The sequence below is a fragment of the Carettochelys insculpta genome, chromosome 1 (assembly GCF_033958435.1).
Source record: "Carettochelys insculpta isolate YL-2023 chromosome 1, ASM3395843v1, whole genome shotgun sequence".
In the NCBI taxonomy this organism is placed as follows: Eukaryota; Metazoa; Chordata; order Testudines; family Carettochelyidae; genus Carettochelys; species Carettochelys insculpta.
The window spans coordinates 54119874-54145462 of NC_134137.1; the positions used below are offsets into that span (position 1 = coordinate 54119874).

The following is a 25589-nucleotide window of genomic DNA, read 5'->3' on the forward strand; positions in this document are numbered from 1 at the left end:
TGAAAAAGAGAAAAGCAGAAAATTGCATAACTTAGAGGAGAAAAATCTCTTCTGAGAGTACATTAGTGTATTTTAATCAACAGGCACCAATGTTTCAAACTTCTGTCTTAGTGACATTGACATATCTTCAAACTGTAATGGAATGCAGAATACTATGCAACTTTATTCTATTGTACAGGGGGCGTATGATAAGTTTTTCCTTTCTTTTATGTTTACTTGAATCAAAACACCTTGGATGATGTATAATGTATCTTACATGCATACATTTTACTTGATATTAGCAGAAAAAGAATGCCTTAGCCAGTACTGGCACCAGAGCAATTTATAGTCAAAAAGCTTTGCTATTTTGTAACTACAGATATAATCTTAATATCACTTTGCATCCATAGAGCTACATCAATATTACTACATAGTGAGCTTATTACGGCCTCCTTCCAAAGTCTGTTGACATTAAGTGGCATCATAAGCTTTGGATTGGGGCCTATATCATCTCGCAGGCAAATACACAAAGTAAAATCATTGCTGTTTTATTAGAAACAGTCCCATACTAAAACTCCAGATCTCAACAGTTTTGAAATTAGGGTAGATTCAGATGTGGATCTAAATTTTGGGCCCAGTTTACAACCAGTTAAAGTCAATGGAAAGAGTCCCAAGAGCCTTCAGGGTTTTTTTAGCAGCTTTGTCTAGACTGAAGGGTTTTGTCAACAAAATGGCCATTTTGTTGAAAAAATATGCGGCGCATCCAGATTGTGAAGCACTTTCTATCAACAGGAAATGGACACAACGCTGTGCGTTTATCAACAGCGTATTCCCCTGGCCACAAGGAAGAGTGGAGTTGTTGACAGAGATCTGTCAACAAAACGCTGGTCTGGACATTCCGAGGGACCTTCTGTCAACAGAAAAGGCACAGGTGCCCCCGTGGACACCCTGTCCACAGCAAGCAGCAACCTATTGTTCCTGCTGCCATCCATTCTTAAAGCCACAGGGAGCCCAGGGGACCCTGTGGCAGGAAGCTGAGACCACGCGAACAGCAGAGCAACACTCTGCTTCCTAAACACTCTCACAGCCGCACGTATGCAGTTAGCTGCGATGACAGAGGCCTCCTGAGCCCCCTGGGCCCTAACGGGACCAGTCTGAGGGGTTCCAAGACCCACCCCAGGGCTCCAATAGTCAGGCCCTGCACTCCTGCACCAGGGCCAAAGTTCAGGCCCCTTTGGACCTGTGGCAGGGAGGAGGAGACCCTGCAGAACCTCAAGGCCAAGTGACACAAGGTGCCGATCTACACCAGGATGGCCCCCACCCTGGCCAAACAGGGCCACTCCACCTCCCCGCCCTAGCATGGAGCAGGTCTGGGCCAAAGTAAAGGAGCTGAGGCAGGGCTATGTCCAAGCCCAGGATGCAGTCCAGTGCTCCAGAGCAAGATCTACCATCTGCCGCAATTACCGAAGCTACACAGCATGCTGGGGGAACACATCCCTTCCACGCCGCAGCATCAATACGTGCTTGAGCCCCCTCAACCATAGCAGCAGCCCTCCCAGGAGGAGGAGAAGACAATCCAGCCCCAATCCTGGCCAGAGCCAGAGCCAGAGCCAGAGCCAGAGCCAGAGCCAGAGCCAGAGCCAGAGCCAGGCCAGCAGCCTCCTCATCTTCCTGGACCTAGTCCCTGGCAGCCAGGCCACGTCCTGGGTGTCTTCACAACTGGGCAAGGTCCCTTCAGAGAGTACACTGTGCATTAAACACCCCAGGCCATGGGTGGCTGGCACAGATAGGGCATGCTGTGAAAATCGCTCAGCGGGACATTGCACTGCAGTCCCATGTGCAACCATGTGAAATGGGAGTGTGCACTACACGGACCCAGCAGACAGCTCCCACGCATGGGCGATATCCCCCTGCCAGCCTCATGGAAGGCCAGATGAGCCCTGGGCGGGGGACCCTCCTAGCACCTGCCACAGCTGGAAGTGGGCTATCCAGAAGGGCACCAGCCTGACCACAGACAAACTGAGAAGTGCAGCACCCAGCACACGGGCATGCCCACAGGCAGGAGGCAGCACCTGATCCAGCAGACAGTGCCACAAGCTGCAGGGGTGTGCATGTGGGTCCCAGGGAGGGCAAGGTTGCTCCCAGCTCACGCATCACCCATAAGGGGACCCCTTTGTGGCCAGACACCCCCCTTGGCCATTAACCATCAAGCAGGGAGAGGGTGGGTGTGGTGGTCAGTACAGTCCTGGAGGCACTGCAGTACTCCCATGCAGCAGGGCCCACTGTGTAGGCCATATATGGCTTTGCTCCTGGGACACCCCGGTCCCTTGGCCTGGGTTAAGTTGGTCAGTGCTCATTGTGGGGGCCCAGCCTCCGGGGCTGCATTGCATGAATTACCCACTGTCTCTTCTCCTTGTCTTTTTTACAGCTGGACCCCCACAGACTGAGGGCCAAGCAACCCATGACACCACCAGGCCGAGCCATCCCCACATCGCTACCAGGCCAAGCCCGCAGCCGGAGGGGCTGTTGGTGGGTGTACGAGGACCTCCAGTGGGACCACAATGCCATGCTGTGGCCATGCAGGACACAAAGGAGCAGTGGCTCATGGCTGACATTGAGTGGCAGTTGTGGGCCTAGGACTAGCTCATATCCCGCTTTGATGCTGTCACAGGTGTCCGGTGGGACATGATGACCCAGATGCCCATGGCTTGGGTGGACATTTGTGCTCTCCCTCATCCAGACAGTTGAGCAGGCAACTAAAGCATGTCTTGAGGAGGCTGAAAGCACACTTGGCCTGCGTCCTGGCCCGGCTGAGGAGGGCGTTGAACAGTTCCTGGCTGTGGTCCAGCTGACTGGTGTAGGATTTCATCAGCCAGGGCATGAAAGGGAAGGTCATGTTCCCCAGGATGCACAATGGTATCTGAACATCTCTTGAGTGCCAGCTCATGGTGGTGGATGAATGTGCCCACCTCCAGCTTCTGGCACGGGCAAGAGTTGTGGAACATGCGGGTGTTGTATGCTTGGCCCAACCACCTGATGTAAATGTCCTTGAACTGTCCATGGTGGTCGACCAAGACCTGCAGCACCATCGAGAAGTAGCCCTTGCAATTGATGTACTTGACTGCTATGCTCTGGGGTATGGATCAGGAATTCCCATCGACGGCCCTGAGGCAGTTTGGGAACCCCTGGGCAGCAAATTCGGCTATAACTTCATCATTGTATTCAAAATGGATAACCACCCACAGCAGGATTGTGTTGGTGACCGTCAGGACCTGCAGAGGGATGCAACTGACTACACATGTCAGGGACTGCATGAAGGAGTCCCTGGGCCCGGGGGGAGGGGGTTTCCTGGCCCCCTTCCACCTCATTCCCCTCAAGTTCTCCAGAAGCCCCCATGAGGCCGACTCCCAGTTGCAGGGCTGTGCAAGGGTGGGATTGCATGGTTCCCTGGAGACAGGGCTTCCCCCTGCCCCAATCCCACCCCTTGTGCCCCCCAACCCCACTTCCCAAAGGTTCCCCTTGAGCAAAACACCCGCCCCCACATGCAGGGACAGCAGCCCAAGAGTGTATTACCTCCATGAGGAGAGCCCAGACAGTGGACTTCCCTATGCTGAACTGGTTGCCCACTGAGTGGTAGCTGTCAGGGATGGCAAGCTTCCAGAAAGTGACTGTAACCCGCTTCTCCATGGGGATGGCAGGTCACAGCTACATGTCATGTCTCTGGAGGAAGGGCATGAGCCAGGCACAGACCTCCAGGAAGGTGGCCTTCTGCATTCGGAAGTTCTGGAGCCACTGATGGTCATCCCACCGCCCCATGACCAGCTAGTCCCACCAGTCAGAACAGGTGTGGTGCCTCCAGAGTTGCCTGTGCACTGGGGTGTGTATGCAGGTGTAAACATGCTGCAGCCATGACGAGGTCCTGGGAGGTAGTCTCAGACTTGCCCTCCATGAGGAAGAGGAGGACAGCTGTCAGCAAGCTCAGCAGCTGCTGCAGGATCTCTATGTGGGGCCACCACAAGCCTGGGGGCAACTCTGGCAGCATGGCTCCCTGGAACCAGCTGTGTCACCCACAAAGCTGCAAAGCCCTGCTCAAGCTGTGCTATCCATCGAGGAGGTAGGCATGCCCACAGCAGAGGCAGGAAAGAGAAGTTACTCACCTGTATAGTAACGATGGTTCTTCGAGATGCGTCCCCGTGGGTGCTCCACAGTAGGTGTTGGGCTCCCCCCCGGCGCCGAAGCTCGGAAAATCTTCAGCAGTCTCCGTCGGGTCGTGCATGCGCCGATGCGCGTCAGCTCTTCGCGCGCTTATGGTCACGTCCGCGATCCGGTCCCCTCCAGTTCCTGATCAACCGCTCCGGACGCCCCTGAAAAACACACAAACAGAGCTCCGAAGTGGGGAGGAACGGGTGGGTAGTGGAGCACCCACGGGGACACATCTCGAAGAACCATCGTTACTACACAGGTGAGTAACTTCTCTTTCTTCTTCGAGTGGTCCCCGTGGGTGCTCCACAGTAGGTGACTACCCAGCAGTAACCCCCCCGCGAAAAAGGAGGTGGGTACCCAATTTATGCGCAGCTTGCCCGTGAAAGGACTGCTGTCGACAGGCGTGTATCCTCATCAAGCATCCTGTGCATGGCGTAGTGCTTGGCGAAGGTGTCATAGGAAGACCACGTCACCGCTCTGCAGATATCTCTCAGCGCGATGCCTTTGAAGAAGACCGTTGACGCCGCCATCGCCCTAGTAGAGTGGGCTCTTGGCAGAACTGGCAGAGGAGTCTTGCAAATCTCGTAACGCAGTCTTATGCAAGACACAATGTGATTTGAAATCCTCTGTGAAGATAGCGCTTCTCCTTTTGACCTGGATGCAATGGACACCAGGAGTCTGTCCATTTTCCGGAAAGGTTTAGTTCTATCGATGTATAAGGCCAGTGCCCTTCTTACATCAAGTAAGTGCAACCGTGCCTCTTCATTTGATTTGTGAGGCTTAGGATAGAACGAGGGCAGCACTATTGGTTCGTTGATATGAAAGTCTGAAGAGACCTTTGGAACGAAGGCTGGGTGTAATCGTAAGACCACCGCTTATTTTGCGAAGATCGTGCAGGGTGGTGTGGACATTATGGCTGCAAGCTCACTCACTCTGCGAGCTGATGTGATTGCCAGGAGGAAGGTGGTTTTAATAGTAAGTAGTCGAAGGGGGACCGTAGCCAATGGTTCAAAGGGCGGTCCCGAGAGGGTGTGTAGAACTAGGTCTAAACTCCATGACGGCGGTATTGGTTTCCGAGGGGGGTACAGATTCACCAACCCCTTTAGGAAACGCGAGACAACGGGATGGGCAAATGTGGTTGATCCATCCTCTTCATGCCGAAACGCTGATATAGCCGCCAGATGCACCTTTATAGAGGATAACGAAAGTCCGTTTTGTTTGAGTTGTAGCAAATAATCCAGAATCGTAGGTATGGTGGCGTCCTGGGGTATTAGTTGCCTGGAGGAACACCATTCGGAAAAACGCAACCATTTGTGCTGATAAGTCTTTCTGGTGGAAGTTCTCCGACTACATTCAAGGACTTGTTGTACTCCCTCTGAGCATGTAGTCTCCAAGGCGCTTAGCCATGGATTAGCCACGCTTGTAGCTGAAGTCTGTTCTGGTGCGGGTGCAGTATTGACCCCCGAGCCTGAGTGAGAATGTCCAGTACTGTTGGTAGGGGAAATGGCCGATGTTGAGCCACGCGCAAGAGCAATGGGAACCACTGTTGCTGGTCCCAGGTTGGGACTATGAGTATCATGAGTGCTTTCTCCCTTCTGGCCTTCTCCAAGACCTTGTGTATAAGTGTCGTGGGAGGGAACGCATAAAGTAGAGGGCCCTTCCATGGGATCATGAAGGCGTCCCCCAAAGACTCCTGTCCCAAGCCCGCTCTGGAGCAGTACTGGGGACATTCCTTGTTTTCTCGGGTGGCGAACAAGTCGATTTGGGGAAAACCCCATCTGCGGAACACTTGGTGAAGTAGGTCTGAACGGATCTGCCACTCGTGAGTGGGCGCAAAGTGTCTGCTGAGTTGGTCCGCCTTGACGTTGTGGACCCCCGGTAGGTATGAAGCCTTTATGATTATATTGTTGGCGATGCACCAGTTCCAGAGTCGGACCGCCTCTGCACAAAGCGTACGAGACCTGGCTCCCCCCTGTCGGTTTATATAAAACATGGTGGTGGTGCTGTCGGTATTCACACCGACTATTTTTCCGCGCAGATAATTGTGAAAATGCCTGCACGCATTGAACACTGCCCTGAGCTCTAATATGTTTATGTGCAGTGTCTTCTCCGCGGGGGACCTTAATCCTTGAGTGGTTTTGTTGTCCATGTGAGCCCCACATCCCATATGGGAGGCATCTGTTGTAATAAACACAGTAATTTGTGGTTGGCGGAAGGGCACCCCTGTTAGGAGATTCTTGGGGTTTCCCCACCATGTTAGTGAGCTTCGTGCCTCTGTTGTAAGTGACACCCTCTTGTGGATGGTGTGGATTGAGGGTTTGTATACGGTTGCCAACCAATGCTGCGATCCTCTCATATGCAGCCTGGCGTTTTGCACCACAAACGTGGTGGTTGCCATATGCCCCAACAGTTGTAAGCACGTGAGAACTGGAACAGTGGGGCTGTATGTTAGTAGTTGTATGAGAGATTCGATGGCACGAAAACGAGCCTCGGGTAAATACACCCTTGACGTGACTGAGTCTATCCGAGCCCCTATAAACTCTGTCTTTTGCGGGGGATCGGTCTTTGACTTTGAGAAATTGATGATGAGGCCCAGTGAGGTAAATGTTTTTGTGGTGATGTGTATCATCCGTAATACCTCCGCCCGGGAAGTTCCCTTTAGCAGGCAATCGGCCAGGTACGGGAAAATGAAAACTCCCTGTCTGTGTAGGTATGCTGACACCACCTCTAAGGTCTTCGTGAAGACCCTGGGTGCTGAAGAGTGTCTGAATGGGAGGACTCTGTACTGGAAATGATCTGTGCCCAAAAGGAACCGGAGGAAACGCCTGTGGGCTGGATGAATTGCGATATGAAAATACGCATCCTGTAAGTTGAGGGCTGCAAACCAATCGCCATGGTCTAGTGCCATGATTATTGAAGCCATCGTAGTCATTTTGAAGCGCTGTTTGTGTAGGTACTGGTTCAGTGCGCATAGATCCAAAATGGGTCTTCACCCTCCTATCTTCTTTTCCGTCAGGAAATACCTGGAGTAGAGCCCTTTGCCTTGAAATTGTTCCGGTACCCTTTCCACCGCCCCTATGAATAGGAGGTGGTCCACCTCCCGCCTTAATTCTGGTAGGTGAGAGGGGTCTCTGAGAAGGGGTGCGGTGGGAGGATTTGGTGGAGGTAAAGACTGGAAGGGGATCGTGTATCCTGTGTTTACAATCTCCAATACCCACTTGTCCAACGTGATGCTTTTCCATTGTGGGTAAAATGGCTTGAGTCAGTGATGGAACGTGTACTGAGATTGGCACTGAGGTACGGTCTTGGCTTCGCGGCCCTCGACATACCCGTCAAACTTGCTGTCTTGCACTTTGCCCTGCGGAGGCATTGCCCTGCTGAGGCCAGCGCCTAGGGCCCTTATAATGTGTTTGTTGATGACATCCCTGATCATACCCCCGTTGAAATTGGGTACGTTGCTGTTGGTAACCATAACGGCGTTGCTGAGGATAAAATTTCTTCCTTCTGAACGGTGGGGTATATATCCCCAAAGTCCGAAGTGTCGCTCTGGAATCTTTGCTCGAGTGTAGGACTGAGTTGGTCGATTCAGCAAACAATTTTATTTTGTCGAAGGGGAGGTCTGCAATTTTGACCTGTAACTCCTTTGGAATGCCGGATGTGTGAAGCCATGACTCTCTCCGCATTACCACTGCAGTGGCCATGGCGCGGGCCGCTGTGTCCGCCACATCCAGTGCAATCTGCATGCCCGCTCGAGAAGCCGCGTAGCCCTCTTGCACAATTGCCTTAAGAATTGGCCTTTCATCCTCCGGAAGGAAGTCCATGAGGGCAGTAAGCTTGGAATAGTTGTTGAAATTGTGATTCGACAAATGAGCGGCATAGATGGCCATGCGGAGCAACAGAGTAGAGGAGGAGTAGGTCTTTCTACCCAGAAGATCCAGCTTCTTTATGTCCTTGTCCAATCCCCTAGATTTGTACTGGGACGATTTGGACCTGTGTTGGGATGATTCAACCACTAGCGAGTTTGGCTGTGGATGACTAAATAGAAATTCCATACCTTTCGCAGGGATGAAGTACTTTTTGTCCGCTCTTTTGTTGGTAGGAGGAGCGGATGCTGGAGTCTGCCATATATTAGTGGCTGCCTCCATGATTGCATCATCCAGAGGAATAGCAATTTTAGAAGAAGATGGAGGCCTGAGGTTTTTAAGGAGTCTGTGGTGTTTCTCCTGCACCTCTGCCACTTGAATATCTTGGGATTGAGCTACTCGTTTGAACAGCTCCTGGAACTGTTTCAGGTCATCTGGGGGAGAAATGTCTCCAGGGACCACGGCCTCATCTGGCGAGGATGAGGAGGCATCACTATGGTATCTCTCCTCCAATTCCTCTGGATCCTGGCTGTATTGATGTGATTGCCTTTGTGGAATTTCGAGGTGGGGTTCAATGTCTTTAGACCCAGCCTCTGATTGGGGAACTCGTGGCGTTCCCCCAGGTGGAAGCAGAACACTGTGGCGTTGAGGGGTGGTCGACGGGGATCCATAGTGAGACATCGACCTCCTATGCTGACGCCCCGCATAATGATGGCGGTCATAGCAACAGGGACAGGGGCCCGGCGATGGAGACCTGGACCATGACCCAAGGATGTAAGGGTGGTGCCTGGAATGTCGAGACCTCCGAGATGATACCGACGTGCGAGGAGAGCCTCTGTGAGAAGACTTATAGGGATCTCTGCTAGATGATGGAGAAAAGCGTGCAGACCCCTGGGATGGACTCCAAAGAAAAGGAGAAGGACGTCTGTGGCAGGCTGAAGGTGTTGCTGCCCGTCGAATCTCTGGTGGTGATCGTGGTGACAGAGGCAGAGCAATTACCTCAGGAGAGGGGCTGCGGTGCCTGGTCTTCATTTTAGCCTTTACCCTCTCGGGTGGTCTTGTCGGTGAACTTGGTACCAGAGCAGTTGTCATGCTGATTTCCACTGCTCCCGGTGCCGTTGTTGCTGGTGTCGTTGTCGCCAGTGCCGTCGATCCCGGTGCCGTTGATCCCGGTGTCGTCGTCCTCAGTGCCGATGTCCTCGGTGCTGTCGATCCCGGTGCCTCTGGGGAAGTCTCGATCAGTGCCGCAGTAGCCGGTGCCGGACTGACTAGTGCCTGCATGGCTCTCGGTGCCGTCTCCCCGGTAGTTGCAGGGCCTTGAGTGGTTGCATGTGCCGCGGCTTTACCAGTGGAGGAAGCCAGCGTGCGCGGGCCCTTTGTTACACTCGTCCCACTCCCAACAGTAAGGGGCAGGGATCGAGTAGGTGAGGCTCTTCTTTTCTTCTGCGCAGAGGAGGTCAAAGAGGCAGCCTTCCTCTTGTGCGGTCCTGAAGAGCCCTCCGCATGTGTTGCCTCCGATGAGGCAACTAACAGCATCTTCAGCCTCATTTCTCTATCTTTTCTAGCTCTATTGGTCAACTTGGAACAATGGGAGCACTTCTGGGGAACGTGCGACTCCCGAAGGCACCGTATGCATCTGCTATGGCCATCCGAAGCAGACATGGCCTCCCGGCAAGATTCACACTTCTTAAAGCTGGGGGATGGCATTGTTAAAACTTAACTCTGAGTCCTTAGGTGCTAATAGCACACTTAACAGTCTGTTAGGTGATGTTAATAACCGTTGGCCTTTGAAGGCCGACAAACAAAAGCAGCGGGCCTGCCCGAAGGCGGCCACTGCAGTTTTAAGATAGTCTTTAACTTTTAACAACTTTTAACAGAGTAACTAACTATAATAACTATAGAACTGCTAACTATGAACTGTTAAAAACTATTAACACAAGAAAAAAATAAGATTTATCTGTCTCAGGCGTTGAAGCCAGAGAGGATTCCGTCTGCAGCCGTTAGCGGTTGAGAAGGAACTGGCGGGGACCGGATCGCGCACGTGACCATAAGCGCGCGAAGAGCCAACGCGCATCGGCGCATGTGCGACCCGACGGAGACTGCTGAAGATTTTCCGAGCTGCGGCGCCGGGGCGAGCCCGACACCTACTGTGGAGCACCCACGGGCACCACTCGAAGAAGAAACAGGTGTCGTGGAGGATTGGAGGCAAGATCCATTTAAGGGCATGTCTTACCAGGTCTCCTGGAAGGAACTGGTGACGTTGGACCCTGTCCAACCTGGTTTCAGATGGCCATTTTTCTGGTAGAGAGGCTGTGCAATCCAGCCACTTTCAAACTGCTTTGCAGTCCAGATGCCATCTGTTGACAGAAGTTTTGTTGCATGATATCTTCCAACACAGATTTCTGCTGACAAACCCCCGTAATCTAGACATAGCCAAATATTGAATGAAGAAAACAAGGCAGATAACATAGCAGTAGACAGTAGTGACAGCAACGGGATGCTTTATCTTGAATACTCAGTCCTCTTGCATTGGGAACACCTTCCAGTCTCATTGTAAAAGATTTATTGTTGCGATGATATTTGCAGATTGGGTTTTTATTTTAAACTACAATGAAGATATTAATGATAAATAGTAAGTCTTTCGATAAAGAACTGCAGCCAGATGATGCCATAATAGAAACAATAGCTACTTACATCAGTTTTGGGTCATTCTCCAGTTGACACTGAGCTTTGAGAACCATCTAAATCTGGATAGCCTGCCCTCTTAGACCTACAGGCTCCCATCCTGTGATAATCCCTGTGAAGAAGTCCTATCTCCACTTTAACAGGGCACTGTAAGGGGACGCACAATTCCTTTAATAAAAAAACTTTTAAAAATGCAGATAAAAATATAATTGAGATTGTGTCCTGTAAGTTTACATGACGTACATTGTAAATCAGGCCTGAAGGTAATTTTCATTTGCATTTTTGCATCTATTTATATTTTATTTAGTAGAAATCCATGTCTTAGCTACAGAATTTCTCCTGGAAGCCTCTAAGGAGAACTAGTAGGATTACGTACAACATCATAAACACTAATGGAAATGAAACCTGATATTTTCCAAGGAGAAAGTTACTTTTATTCAAATTGTTTTTTAGCCATATCCACTTAATATAACTCAAGCTTGCTACAAACAGGAGAAAATCTCTTTTTGTGAAGGAAACAGCATCCATGTCACTTCACATTAGAGACCGAGACAGCTCCTTATCCACTTCTCTGGACGCTTTGAGGACTAGGAGACCTTCACCAAACCACAATGGGCCAGACTTGACAGTCTTGACAATTCTGAAGTACAAAGACAGTTTGTAATTCCCATCTGCATAGCTCCTCTCCCACCTTCTCCCTAGAGAGACCACAGGGACTCAAGCAGTTGTGCATCGCCTGTTCCCTTTAAGCTCCCTCCATCTTTTCCACAACAGTCACTAACAGCACTTTCTGACCACCTCCTCTGGACCTGAACTCTCCTGAATAGAACTCTCTTTCCTTTGAGGCCTCCTTGTTACCAAGCTCAATTAGCCCTAGTCCCCATTCTCTGGCACTTGCTTCCTGCCTCTTTAAAAGCCCTGAACTGATGGGATAATTGGCTCCTTATCCGATCCAGCTAGCAACCTGATTCACTAATTACCTCCTTCAGATTTCTCAACTATATGTTAATATCTGATATCAGAGGGTAGGTTCACCCATTTGTTCAATACAAAATTCTTTTGCCCCCTTTAAAAAAGTTGTAGTTGTCTTCCTGTCACAACATAAAGGACAAAAAACAAACAAAAAAAAACTATCTGGACCATTGAGTATTTAAAATAATGAATGTCAAGAAATGCAACAATGTACGTTCCCATAACAAAGTTATCTGTGTTTATAAATAACTAATATACAATCCACATTTGGCTGTTTTTGATGGTTTTATAACTGTAGGTGAAATACATATATATATTTGCATTTAAAGTGCTATTTGTTATAGTTATTAATTGTGGGCTAGACAGAAAATTTACTTTGAGCCTTTAGCTAGGAGTATCACATAGACACACTGTACCAAGAACAAAGTGGGGAGAGAATTGAGTCTTAAAATCAGCTAGCCTATCCCAGCAATGGATTATTTCCTCAGGTACATTTTTCTCAGGCAAACCAAGGACTGCGCCACATAGACAAGGATCATATGACAGTAATGTTAGAAGCAAGAGTGTCATCTCTAGAAGCTGATTTCAGAGCGGGATGAGGCACATGTGATCAAATCACAGACGCATGTCACAACTGAAAAATACAGAGTATTTCATCATCACTGATCATGTATTTCATTGACCAGGTTTGGAATATAATTCAGTGTACAGGGTCGACTTTTGAGCCCCGACAGTTCAATTTTGCATGTCTCCCCCAGGCATGCAAAGTCAAATGCTAGAAGACTGACCCTGATTTCTGAGTTAGTGTAGATGTATTCTGATTATTTCAAAGAATGTCTCTACAAGCTGTTTATAGAACTAATCAATTGGGTCATCGTCCACTGCTGTAGTAAGAGTATAAATCAGTACAGCTGACATATTGACTGGCTTTGCTCAGCAGCAAATTGTAATGATTCTGTTGCTGACTGAGTTATATCCAAGCATATACTTCGATGTCCCCTTGGATAAGGTAAACACAACCCTGTTTTCTCAGCTTAGAAGTATAATGCATATCATCCACCAGTGTAAAATGACCCCTTCCTATTATCCCAGCTGTGAGATACCTCATTATCTGCACTTACATGCTTTTCTCAAAAAATTCTTTACTAGCATCATTCCAGCTACTTGCCTCTCTTGCAGAACTTATGTAATCAAAAGACAAGTGAAATACATGAAGTACCCACAATCGATCTGCCACACCATTTCCATTACAGAAGCAAAAGATTACACAACTAGCAGAAATTACTGAATTAGAATTAAAACACAAATGTAGATTATAAGAATAAAATATTGAATGGATCTACAGCAAATTACTGACTATATTAAAGTTACAGATATCTGAAGACACAGGGACTAAGTGGGATGAATTGTGAAAGATAAATTACATATGCAGCTTATAATACTAGCATATTTCCATACAGTAACCCAGGGTATGTTAACACTGCAATGTCTGACTGTGGTTTCCAGTATGAGGAGAAATATTTGTGCTAGTTCTCATCCAGCTAGTGAACAAAAAGTAGAATGTAGCTGAGGAAGTTTGAGCTGTGCTGAGTGTCTGCCCATCCAAAACCCTGGACATATGCTTGGGCAGCTAGCCCATCTTTTTCTCTTGCTGTCTAGAGAAGGACTAGTGCAAGTATGTCACCTTGATCTGAAAACTGCACAACAAGCTAACCAAGTGGACATCTTCTATGTCTGTACATCTGACGTTCTCTTTTTTACCATTTACATAAGAAAACATATGCACCAAATCATCTAGTCTGACCTCCTGGCAGTGTTTACTGTAAGCTCAGCACTTAGACAGCTGTCCAGGAGAGATCCTGGTGCTGCTCAGTTGATTAGCAGAGCACTCACAGTTCCCCACAGTGGGTAGCATATATTTCTACTGGTGATGCACATCTGCACTTGCCTTGGTGCACATAAAATGTTTTCTGTCAATGGATAGAAAAAATCAAGAAACTACTGCCTCCCGGATATCACGTCACCCAGCATCCACACACTACACCCAACAACCAAAATTAGACCAAAAGTATTACAGTTCAGATGTAGACTAAATTATTACAGACCACAAGCAGAGAACATGAGGCCTGGCTGCAAACAGCAGTCAGTCAAATTCTTCTTTCAAGCATCTCAGCACAACACCAACACCCATATCCCAGAAACCAGTTGTGCCTCAAGAACTGACCTTCATCAGACCAGACTCTCCTTCTAATTCCTCAGAACTGCCACTATGCAGCATCTTGCTTAAGAACTACCAGCTACACTGCATGCCTTCTTAAGACTGAACATATGTTCACAAACTAAGAAAAAATGTTGGGAAACTATATATAACAGTACCAGATAGTGACACCTGCCATAACGATATTCATAGAGATATTAACAAAACACTACTCAAGTCAAATAAGAACTTGAAAAAAAAACTATTCTACCTCAATAAAGATGATCATCCTTGCTTCTAGACCTATGCAAACACCACTACGTGGGCTTGAATCAAAACCTCAGACTCAAATCCCATAATTAGTGAAATGTGTCTATATTGGTCCATCTGAATCTGAACCCAGCCTTACAGAGGGGACTAGCATTACCCATAGAAACCATTATGACGGAAAACCCCTAAGACTAGGAATCACATTAGATTTCTGCCATTTCAGGCTGCAATAACCTGAAAACACCTCATGAGTTTCCAGAGTTATTGAACTTGAACTGTACCCTGAATTGGATTTGAAGCTGACATCAATAACATAGCCACAATCTGGTCTGGATCTGAACATTCTTCCTTGACCAAAAACTTATTAGAAGGTATTAAAAATGTGTCACATTCTGTAAATGGGGTGTGAATTCTTACCAGTGGTTTGCGCCTTTTGGTAGGAGTGCTAGAAGGAGAGGAGCCGGCACTGAGAGCCTCTTCAATATCCAAATTCAATTGTTCCAGTTTCTTCATGAGATATGACGTAGATCCTGACCACTCAGGTCCTTCTTCTGGTTGGATCTAAAAGAAAATCATACACACATGAAGTTTGGAAACATCAAAGCTCTTCATGATTTGTAGATTTATTTTTAAGCTACGCTCCAGAAGCACCCAACTAAGTCTGATCAGCTCTCTGCCTTTCCTGGAGTGACCACATCTACTTAAAAGGCTTTGACTATTTTTCTATCTTGTTGACACACATTTGATCCTCTTTATATCTGACCCATCACACTCCATCCAGCTGTGCACATCCATTGTCTCTTGGACCTACCATCTGGGATGTTCCACAGCCAGTTCAAGATAACAATACTCCAGTCAAACCTCTATACTTATTCTTTCCAAACCCCTTTCTATTTCCACTGTTTTCTAATGATGTGGACAACACCCTCCATTCACTCCGACTCGTAACTTTGGGGTCATCTTGAACTCCTTACTTTCTCTTTTTCTTTCACTATACAGCCAGACTTTCATCAAAACTTGCTTTTTTCCTGCACGTAAGTTTGGAATCCTGCTTGGTCAAAACACTTCTCTATTTGCTGTTCATTTTCCTCCTTGATTGTTGCAACCTCCTCCCTGAGTTCTATATATCTTCTTCTCATGTAAGAGTCTTTTATCCATCAAAGCACCACTGTGAAAATTATCATTGTTGAACAGCTATTGGATGACATCATCCACATTCAAAGCCCACTGCTTATTTCTCTTCAGCCATCGTACTACACATGCAATGATTCACAATCCCAGAACACCAGGACTCCTCTCTCTCCTCATTCAAATCACTCATAAAGCTGCAGTTTTTCCAAGATTAACTCACGCTATGAAGTGTTAGTGTTACGACTCACACCAGTGAAGGGGGCATGGCTGGAGGGGTATTACAACTTCACTGAATACCAACCACCAGAATGGCCTTTTGTGAGAATGTGACAGTGAGCACAAATTAGACCAGCTCTGTGATTACTCCAAAATAAGGGAAGGTACACATCTGGCTGTGGAGGGCCAATGGATTAGGAAGATGAAGCAAAGACAAGATGAAGGATCTTTTAGACCAGACGAACCAGCTCCTGTTCTTCTGTGTTCAAATTGCTAGTTATTCAAAATATTTCTAAATATGAGATTATCAAATTCACAGCAATGACAGTATTCTGTTTGAGTAATGTGGCCTTATACACAATATAGCACTAACACTTGGCACTTCTACAATGCCAATGTCTAAATCAAAGTAAAGCTCCTGTACTTTACCGAATTTTTGCTCAATAATTTTGTTTTTACAAAACTAAGAAATAGGTGCTTATTTTCTTCAAAATGCTTCAAGCAAGTAAAAACAAAACACATTTAAGTAATCTAATGGAAAATCTAATCTGAAGTTTCTAGACATGAACATTGTTGAGATATAACTTAACAAAAATGTTTTATAAGATTTTTTCCCTCAGATGTCGGTGGTAACAAGATTAGGGACAAAGCTAATAAATCAGTTTACATATAGAAATGATTAAACTATGTCTGACTTCAAGGTCTATGAAGACTATATCATCAAGGTGACAAACATGCAAAGATTAATTTTGAAATCCAGAAAATAATATTACTTACCTCTTAAGAATAAAATAGTTTTTCCTGGGACTCTAATCTCTGTTTAGAAAAGTTAGTGGGGGAGAGGAAAAAAAGGACTCTTCTTCTGAGGCTCTTGTCCATGAGAGTGAGCAAGATTTACAGATATTTCTGATTAATATATTCTAAAGGTATGTCAGAATAGCTAATATATTAACTTATGATGCAGAAAATAAGATAAATTGTTCTGGAAGAAGAGGAGCAACCTTGCCTTTGTTTTGGTAAGTATTTACCTCCTGAATCAATACTTCTTTGTATTTAGTCAATAGTTATCAATGGCTTTTTAATGCAGAATGAACAAAGAGAAAATATTAAATAATTTTAATGTAAATAATTTTAATGTTTCTTTTAAAAAATGCCAAGAATAAACCATTACATTCTTAATACGAAGTTTGTTAGAGGCAGAAAGTGTAGTGAAAGAGCTAATAAATACATATTGTGAAGAGTTCCCAAAAATTAAAAATCTCACAGACACTTCCAGTGAGATTTGCTCTTTTTTAGTTCAATAAAACTCTAAATCCTGTCCATTTAACTATGGGGGGAAGTGGAGGAAATGGGTTTTCATTATTGTGTACAATAAACTAAATAGAGCTAATCAATAAAATGGCATCCACTAATTGGAAATTTGGCACAAAAACTACATTTGGAACTGTCATTGTAGCTCAGATACTGTCTCAGGCTGCCTCAAATTATTGCTGAATTGCAAAAAGCTAACAATACTTAGAACTTCCACAATAGCATCTGTAACAGAAGGCACTGCACTGAATTCAGCCAAAAAGGACCAAATCTACTCCCCAACGTCCAGCCTGGATAACTCACTTGGGTGCCTGAGATCTCTATGAATACAACAGAAATGGGAGACTCTATACACGTAGTAAGTGTAACCTTCTAAAGTATACTACTACATTGGTAATCTTTGGCTCTCTGATTAAGCACAGATCTTATTTTTCCTCCTTTGTGATTATATATTTCTTTGATTTTACACTTATCACTTAAGACCTCTCCCTCACCATTTAACAACAAATCCACTCCATGCAGTCTGAGTATTTCACTTAGGTGGCAGAGATGCACAGAGCACGGGAAGCCACCCAGCCAGCCCCAAAGACCAGAGTGCCTGTTCTTGCCTACCAGTGGTGCAAACTTCCTGTTGTGAGTACACCTACTCCATAGGGCAGATAGCATGGAAGAACTGCATCTCAATGTTTCTCTGGCCTCTCTCTTCTGCTCCTACATTACAATCAAACACACACCGGTGTGAAGGGAAATCTCATGGAGCTAGGTTCCACGCAACTTAGGAACAGCAATGAAGGGTCCTGTGGCACCTTATAGACTAACAGAAAAGTTTTGAGCATGAGCTCTTGTGAGCACAGACTCACTTCATCAGATGCTGCTCATGACCAGCATCTGATGAAGTGAGTCTCTGCTCACGAAAGCTCATTGCTCAAAACTTTTCTGTTAGTCTATAAGGTGCCACAGGACCCTTTGTTGCTGATACAGATCCAGACTAACATGGCTACCCCTCTGATACTTGACAACTTAGGAAGTGTTCCTATACATGCTTCTCTGAACCTCTACAATTCCATTTCCACAAAGTTCTCTGCACCCACAGGTATAGTCATAGACCCTCCTGAACCAAACATGGTTCCAATGAATGGGAGAGATTATGAGAGTTTATGCAGGGATGAGGGAAGTGTATGCCCCGTCCTGGCGCAGACAATGAACAAAGGCAGGTTGTTGACTCTACCCTTTTCCAAGGTAGAACTCGGGCACAAATACTCCAGGAAACACTCTAGCCCTAAGACCTGAATTATAGCTATGGAACAGTTTCACTGCTACTCCAAAGCTTGTGAGGAAAATAAACCTAACTGCATGATTTATTTAGTGACACTTGTAAACCAACATAAAACATAGTTGCAGCCTGTTGTCTCCTAACAGAGATCAATGCTGGTTTTTTTTAACAGCAAGTGAGTCTCCTCTCAGAAACATTGAGCTTGCGAGACTACATTCTGTGCTCATGTGCACACATGAAACTCTATTGCAGTCAGTGAGAATGCACAGTTGGAAATGAAGGCACAACGGTTTTCCCATAATCTACAAAACAATTTGTTCTTTTCTCAGAACGAGAAGTAAATACATTCCAGACATTCAGTATGGCTGTTTATGCCTCCAGGACAGAAAAGGTTCTGTACCCTCTTTTGCGCCTTCTTCGTTTTCTTCTGTAGTCTTATTCAGTGAAAATATCTGTGATAAAAGGCACGTTTGTTTCAATAGTTTGCCTGTGAAGCTTGTTGCAATAGGAATGATGGCTGCCAGCAAATCTAAACTTAAACTGTAGGAATGTGGCAGAAATGAACAAGTTCTTATAGAATATGCAGAGGTCAGGGGTAACCTCCAAGCCAGATCTCATCACATACTCAAATTAAAAAGCTTTTCAGTTTGAGCCATACGTGCATAGGGGTTATGGGAAGGTTACACAGTTCTAGATTTTGTTGATGTCACGTTTTTCAGTTCAGTTCATGTTTTGCAGTATTTCAATAAGCCTAATTGTTTTATTGTAAGTGTAATTTATAACTATGTTAGTCATTCACTAAAAAAAATTGCTGAACTCTATATCAAAAATGTCATATTAAAACGTGTGTATATAGTATTTTACATACACATATTACATAAACAAGCATTCAAGAGCAAATTCTTTGATCTTCGGAGAAAAATAAACCCAATACTTACTAAATGTATTCCAGTGATTTAATACTACATTTGCATCTTGTTCTTTAATTATGCATTGCACACATTCTCAAAGTGAGTTTTGTGTAAAGATACAGGCCAAACATGCAACAGGCAGCAATTGTTTTGCCTGCAAGAAGACAGCAGGGTCAACTCCAGAGAGGGTGTTTTATGCCATTTTGTAAGTCAGTTGAACTACAGTGCATTCTCTTATACTCAGAATAGTTTAATAAGCATGGGGAATGTAAAACCCTGTTTAATTAGTTAACCGGTTAAACATTAAGTTTAACCAGTTAACTGATTAAACAAGGTGGGGGGATGGTGATGCAGACAGGGGCTACTCCAGCTGGGCTCCCACCTGCAGCAAGCCCCATGGGGCTGGATCAGTCCCTGCCTGGGTTGGGCCGGGGGGCTGCTCCAGCCCCCACCAGCTAACTGTAACCAGTAAGCCTCATCCATTTAGAATGAGGCTTAGTGGTTAACCAGTAACATCCCTACTATGCACCTTTCATATTGAGCATAACAGATTTCTGAAGAGAACTTTTATGCATAACACACACTTACATTAGTTATTTTACAGGTCAATCTAATATGTAGCATTCTCCTCCAAAAAGGATGACTAAATACATAACATGCCAAAGCAATTAAGACAAACTTCTCTGTTATAATAAAACAAACCAGCAGTCATGTAGCGCTTTAAAGACTAACAAAATAATTTATCAGGTGATGAGTTTTCGTGGGACAGACCTACTTCTTCAGATCTACATCATTTACAGTACAGACTGACAATTATATAGTACAGAAGTCCAAAAAAATTTGAAATAAAAACCAACAAATCAGATAGGTAGAACTGAACACGGGAGGGAGGGGCGGGGGAGGGTTACGAGATGCAAGTGTCTTGCCTGAGATCATTATGAATATCCAAAGGAAGGAAACAGTCCTTGTTATGTTTGAATTAATTGCTCTCTCTATTGAGACGAAATGTTAATGTATTGAAATTGAGTATGAACCCCAGTTCACACATCTGCCTTTGTAATCTGCTGTTGAAGTCTCTTTGTTGTAGGACACATAGTCTCAGGTCTTTAACAGAATGGCCCACGCCATTAAAATGCTCACTCACAGATTTATGTGTATTAAGATTCCTAATGTCTGCACTGTGCCCATTCACTCATTGGCAAAGTGTTTGCTCAGTTTGTCCAATGTATATAGTAGGGGGCATTGCTGGCACACGATGGCATATATATAACACGGGTTGAGGTACAGGAGAATGAGCCCCTGATCTTGTAATTAACATGGTTAGGTCCAGGGATGGTATCTCCAGAATAAATATGTGGACAAAGTTGGTAATGGAGTTTGTTGTAAGGAAAAATTCCAGTATTAGTATTACTGTGGTATGGTCTGCGATTGCTAGTGAGAATTTTCATTAGGTTAGGAGGTTGTCTATATGGTGAGAACAGGTCTCTCACCTAGGGCATTCCAGAGTGTAGCATCATGTTCTAGCATAACTTGTAGGTTTTTGATGATACACTGCAGGGATTTGAGCTTGGGGCTATAGGTAACAACAAGTGTTGTTCTGTTACTGACCTTTTTGGGCCTATCTTGAAGTAGCTGGTTTCTGCATATTCGTCTGACCTGTCAATCTATTTTTTTTTACTTCTCCCAGTGGGTAATTAAAGTTTTATGAATGCTTGGTAGAGATCTTGAAGTTTTTGGTTTCTGTCAGTAGGATCGGAGCAGATGCAATTGTATCTAAGGGTTTGACTATAAATGATGGATCATATGGTGTGTGCTGGGTGGAAGCTGGAGGCATGTACGTAAGTGTAGTAGTCAGTGGGTTTCCAGCAGCGAGTGGTATTGATCTGGCCATCAGTGATTTGTACTGTGGTGTCTAGGAAATGTATCTCTCGAATGGAATGGTCAAGGCTGAAATTGTTGGGAAGTGCAGGTTGTTAAAATCTCTGTAGAATTCCTCTAGACTCTTTTACCATGGGTCCAAATGGTAAAAATGTCATCAATGTAGGATAAGTAAAGGAGGGGTAATAGGGGATGAGAGCTGAGGAAACACTGTTCTAAGTCATCCATAAAAATGTTAGCATACTGTGGGGCCATGCAAGTGCCCACAGCAGTGCTGCTAATCTGGAGGTATAAGTTATCCCCAAATTGGAAATAATTGTGGGTGAGAACAAAGTTACATAGGTCAGCCACCAGATTTACCATAGTAACATCAGGGATGGTGTTCCTGATTACTTGTAGTCCATCTCCATGTGGAATATTGGTGTAGAGAACCTCTACATCCATAGTGGCAAGGATGGTCTTGTCAGAAAGGTTTCTGGTGTTTTGTAATTTCCTCAGGAAGTTAGTAGTATCTCGGAGCTAGCTAGGAGTGCTGGTGGCATAGGGTTTGAGGAGGGACTCTACATGGCCAGACAGTCTGGTAGTAAGGGCACCAATACTTGAAATGATAGGGCATCCAGGGTTTCCAGGTTTACGGATTTTAGGAAGCAAACAGAATAATCCAAGTAAGGGCTCTGATAGTGTGTCTATGTGAATATGGTCCTGAGTAGAGACAGGGAGTTCCTTAAGAAGATGGTGTACTTTCTTTTGGAATTCTAAAGTGGGATCAGAGGAGAGAAGCCTGTAAAATGTGGTGTTGGAGAGTTGTCTAGTTGCCTCCTATTCATAGTCTGATTTATTCTTGATGACAACAGCATCCCCTTCATCAGCCAGCTTGATTATAAGGTCCGAGGTATTTTTGAGACTCTGGACAGCATAGCGTTCAGCACAATTGAGATTGTGTGTCACTCAGTGTTGTTTGTGTATAATGTCAGACTGTGCAAGGTGGCAGAAGCATTGAATATAAAATCTAGACTCTCTATGACCGTTGGGGGGAGTCCACATACAGTTCTTCTTTTGCTATTGGTAGGGGGGGGATCAAGTGAGTGAGACTGATGTTCAGTGGTGTGTTGGAAGTATTCCCTTAGACGAAGATGGTAAAAGAAGGCTTTGAGGTCACCACAAAATTGTATTAAGTTCGCGGAGAAGGTGAGGCAGAAAGAAAGTCCCTGGTATGAGAGGAACTCTTCTGCCGGGCTGAGTTTGTAGCTGGAAAAGTTACCAATATCATCCAGTGAGTTGGGGTGCTGCAGTTGTAGTATCCTGAGGTATGAAGTAATTTAGATAGTTTATTATCCTTTCTTTTTTTGCAGGGAGTGGAAGTGTATACAGTAGGGTCTCGTCATTCGCAAGTGCCACATTTACGAATTCAATTATTCATGAGGGGCCTTGCTTGAGCCCAGAGGTTGCCATAGCTCCCCGATGCTCCAGGGCTGGGAGCAACAGCTGCTGCAGTGGCTACCCCGGGGCCCCAGGCAGGAGTGCCGATGGCTGGCGCTTCCCCGGGCTCCAGCTCCTGCTGCTTCCCCGGGGCCCTGAGGCAGAAGTGCCAGCAGCCCCCACATCCCCTGGGCTCTGAGTCCCCCACCCACCTTATTCGCAAAAATCAACATTTGTGAGGGTTCTGAACCCAGAACCCTCAGGAATGCTGAGACACTACTGCATTATATATTTCTTGTCTAGTATTGTTAAAGGCTTGCACTGTGGCATCTTGCATGGACACTTGATTATTGACGTGAGTTTCAAGTTCAGAGAGGTCATTGTTCTCTGTTATAGTCTTAATTGCAGCCTTCATAACAACTTTTCAGGTCTGTTTCTATAAATATTCTTTGATTGTTTTTGCTATCCTTCTAAAATTATCAGATTAGAAACAGGCATACAAAAAAGTAAAAGGGTATGTAAGGGAGTGTGAAGATGTGAGAATGAGAAGGCTCAGCACAGACGTCTGAATCTAAATTCAAGTAGTCTCAGAGAGGTAGCTGTGTTAGTCAGCAGCTTCACAAAAAAACAAGCAGCCCCATAGTACCTTAGGCTGTGTATCTTGCATATCTTTTGACGACAGGTCAGTCAGGAGAGACTTTTCCCACATTTGGCCCATCCACATGGGGCCAAATGTTGGAAAAACCTCTCTGTCAAGACATCCCTTCTTCCTTGTGGAACGAGGTGTATAGGTATGTTGATAGAACGCTCCTGACTGGCAGATCTCTTCTGAGATATGTACAGTAGGGATGCACACTCTGTCAACAAAACGTCTTTCAACAGAAGTTTTGTCAACAGAAGCCTGCAGCTCACATATAGCCTTAAAGACTAACAATTTTATCTTTTAGGCAATGAGCTTTCGTTGGTAAGATAAGGTGAATAGTTCAAGCCCACCTGAAAATACCAAAGTAAACATTTTGGCATTTACTGATTGCAAAATGCTTTGTCCTATCTCAAGAGTTCTACAAATGTTGAATCATGATTTACATATCAGTAATCACTGGTGACTTTGGAATTTTGACAAGAAGTTCATATTTTGGAAGTTATTCAGATCTGAACATCAGGCTATTCAGTTAGCATGTGGTGAATAACTGAGCTTGATCTTCATAACACAGATGTGCAATGCTCAAACACAAGAGCTACATCTACATTAGAGTGCTCTCTCAAAGAGTACCTTTCAAAAGAGAGCGGTCAAAAGATGCCCTTTCGAAGGGGAACATCTACACACAGGCTGGGGCTGGTGCCATTGACGAGCACCATTAAAAGTGCCACATACCACATTGGCCATCCAGGCCAATGAAAGAGAGCATCCACATGCATCCATGCCCTTTTTTTAAAGAACAGGGCAGGAAATGCCACAGATGGGGTTGCAGGATGGTCAAGCCCTTCCGGGGCCACAGCAAGCCGCTCCTTTAAAGGGCCCCTGCCCAACACCCTCAGCCTGCACAGCACAAAGCCTGAGGAGCTGCCACAAGCCCTGCAGATGCAGTGCCCGCAAGAATGGACATGGACCAGCAGTAGCTGGAAACCCTACTGGCTGCCAGCAGTGGAGTGGGCGCCCCGCTGGCCACAGCACTGGTTCCCACCCTGCGGCTCCTAGCAGAGGCACACCCCAGGAGCAGAAGGGGATGCCCCAGACCAGGTGGTCCTCTGCCTCCGCCCCCCAGGCACTCCACCGGCTCTGGAGCTACACCACCAGCTCCGAGCAACTGGGCATGGAGGAGTGGGATGACGACTGATGTCTCTAGAACTTCCAGATGTGGCAGCAGTACCAGTGGCTGTCCCTGGCCCTGAAACACCAGGACACTTGGATGCGGTGCGCCCTCCCCGTGGAGAAGAGGGTCATGATAGCTGTCTGGAAGCTCTCCACTCCAGACAGCTACCCCTCCACGGGACACCAATTTGGCGTGGGCAAGGCCACACTTGGGGCCAGCATGATGGAGGTAAGGAAGCGCAGGCACGCACCCACCGAGAGGGGGTGGGGTCCCCAGGGGGGCCAGAGTGGGGACCAGGGTGGGGCTGGGCACACCCCACACATGATGACAGGTGCCTATGTTCCCCCCCAACACACAGGTGGTATGTGCCCTAAATGCCACGCTCCTCCAGAGGGTTGTCCGCATCGGGGACCTGGACACGCCCATCATAGGCTTCACTGCACTGGGGTTCCTGAATTGCTTCAGGGCCCTCAATGGGACCCATATACCTTTCCGCACCCTGGAGCACAACGAAGGACAGTTCTTCAAGAGGAAGGGCTACTATTTGGTGGCCCTGCAGGCCATAGTGGACAGCTGGGCCAGTTCCAGGATGTGTATGTGAGCTGGTCTGGCTGCACGCATGAAGCACAGGTGTTCCAGAACTTGGGCTGGGACTGTGCTGCCAGTTGAAGGCAGGGACCTACATCCCCCAGAGGGAGAGCTCATTGGGGGACACCACTGTGCCCCTCTGCCTGGTGGCTGATGCAGCATACCCAATCCAGCCCTGGCTCATGCACCCCCAGCCAGGAGCGCTTCAACGGCCAGTTCAATCACGCCCAACAGGTGGTTGAACACACCTTTGGCCACTTGAAGGGGTGGTGGTGCTGCCTCCTGGCCTGCATGGAGGTGGGTGTCCTCATTGTTCCCTAGGTGGTATGCGCCTGCTGTAAAGAATAAGGGGGAGGCCTGCATGCAGGGGTGGGCACCCAAGGGCAGCACAGGCTATCCCCAGTCAGCCACCACTCCGAGCTACCAGGCCCACCATGAAGGGACCTGTGTCCAGGAGACCCTGCACCAGTACAACCAGGAACTCCAGTGAGCACCGCCCTGGCCATCCCTGGTGGGCCTCCCACACACTCCCCCTACTCTGCACACCCACCTCCCACACGCCGCCCCCTCAGCCCCAACCAAGCACACAGCACACAGAGGTTTTGGAAAAATAAATGGGTGTGTTGTTAACTATAAAAAACATGTGGGTAATATTTAGTGGTAAACATAACAGAATGTCCAACTATTTACAGGAAGGGGGAGCTAACTATTTACAGGGGGAGGGGGACCTAGGTGGCCCGCCTGGTGGACCATCACTTTGGGGCAGGGCTGCAGGGGTACAACCCACAGTGGCCCTGGATATAATGGCCCAACCCTCATTCATGGTCCCCAGCCAGGCTGGGAGGGGGCAGGGGTACAGAGAGATAGGGCCAGGAGCCA

At 46.6% G+C, this 25589-nt stretch overlaps 1 protein-coding gene across 6 annotated transcripts in view; it reads right to left on the bottom strand.

The window, feature by feature from the left end:
• Positions 1-25589, bottom strand: part of STARD13 (StAR related lipid transfer domain containing 13) — a 506601-nt gene that overhangs the window by 305799 nt on the left and 175213 nt on the right. For 5 of the 6 annotated variants that reach the window (XM_074986427.1, XM_074986387.1, XM_074986418.1 and 2 more), the window contains exon 3: positions 14587-14730. In XM_074986427.1, coding sequence (XP_074842528.1) covers positions 14587-14730 — 144 coding nt within the window. Of the gene's footprint in view, positions 1-14586; positions 14731-15143; positions 15272-25589 lie in introns of those variants that run through there. The other variant, XM_074986445.1, reaches the window with a different exon arrangement.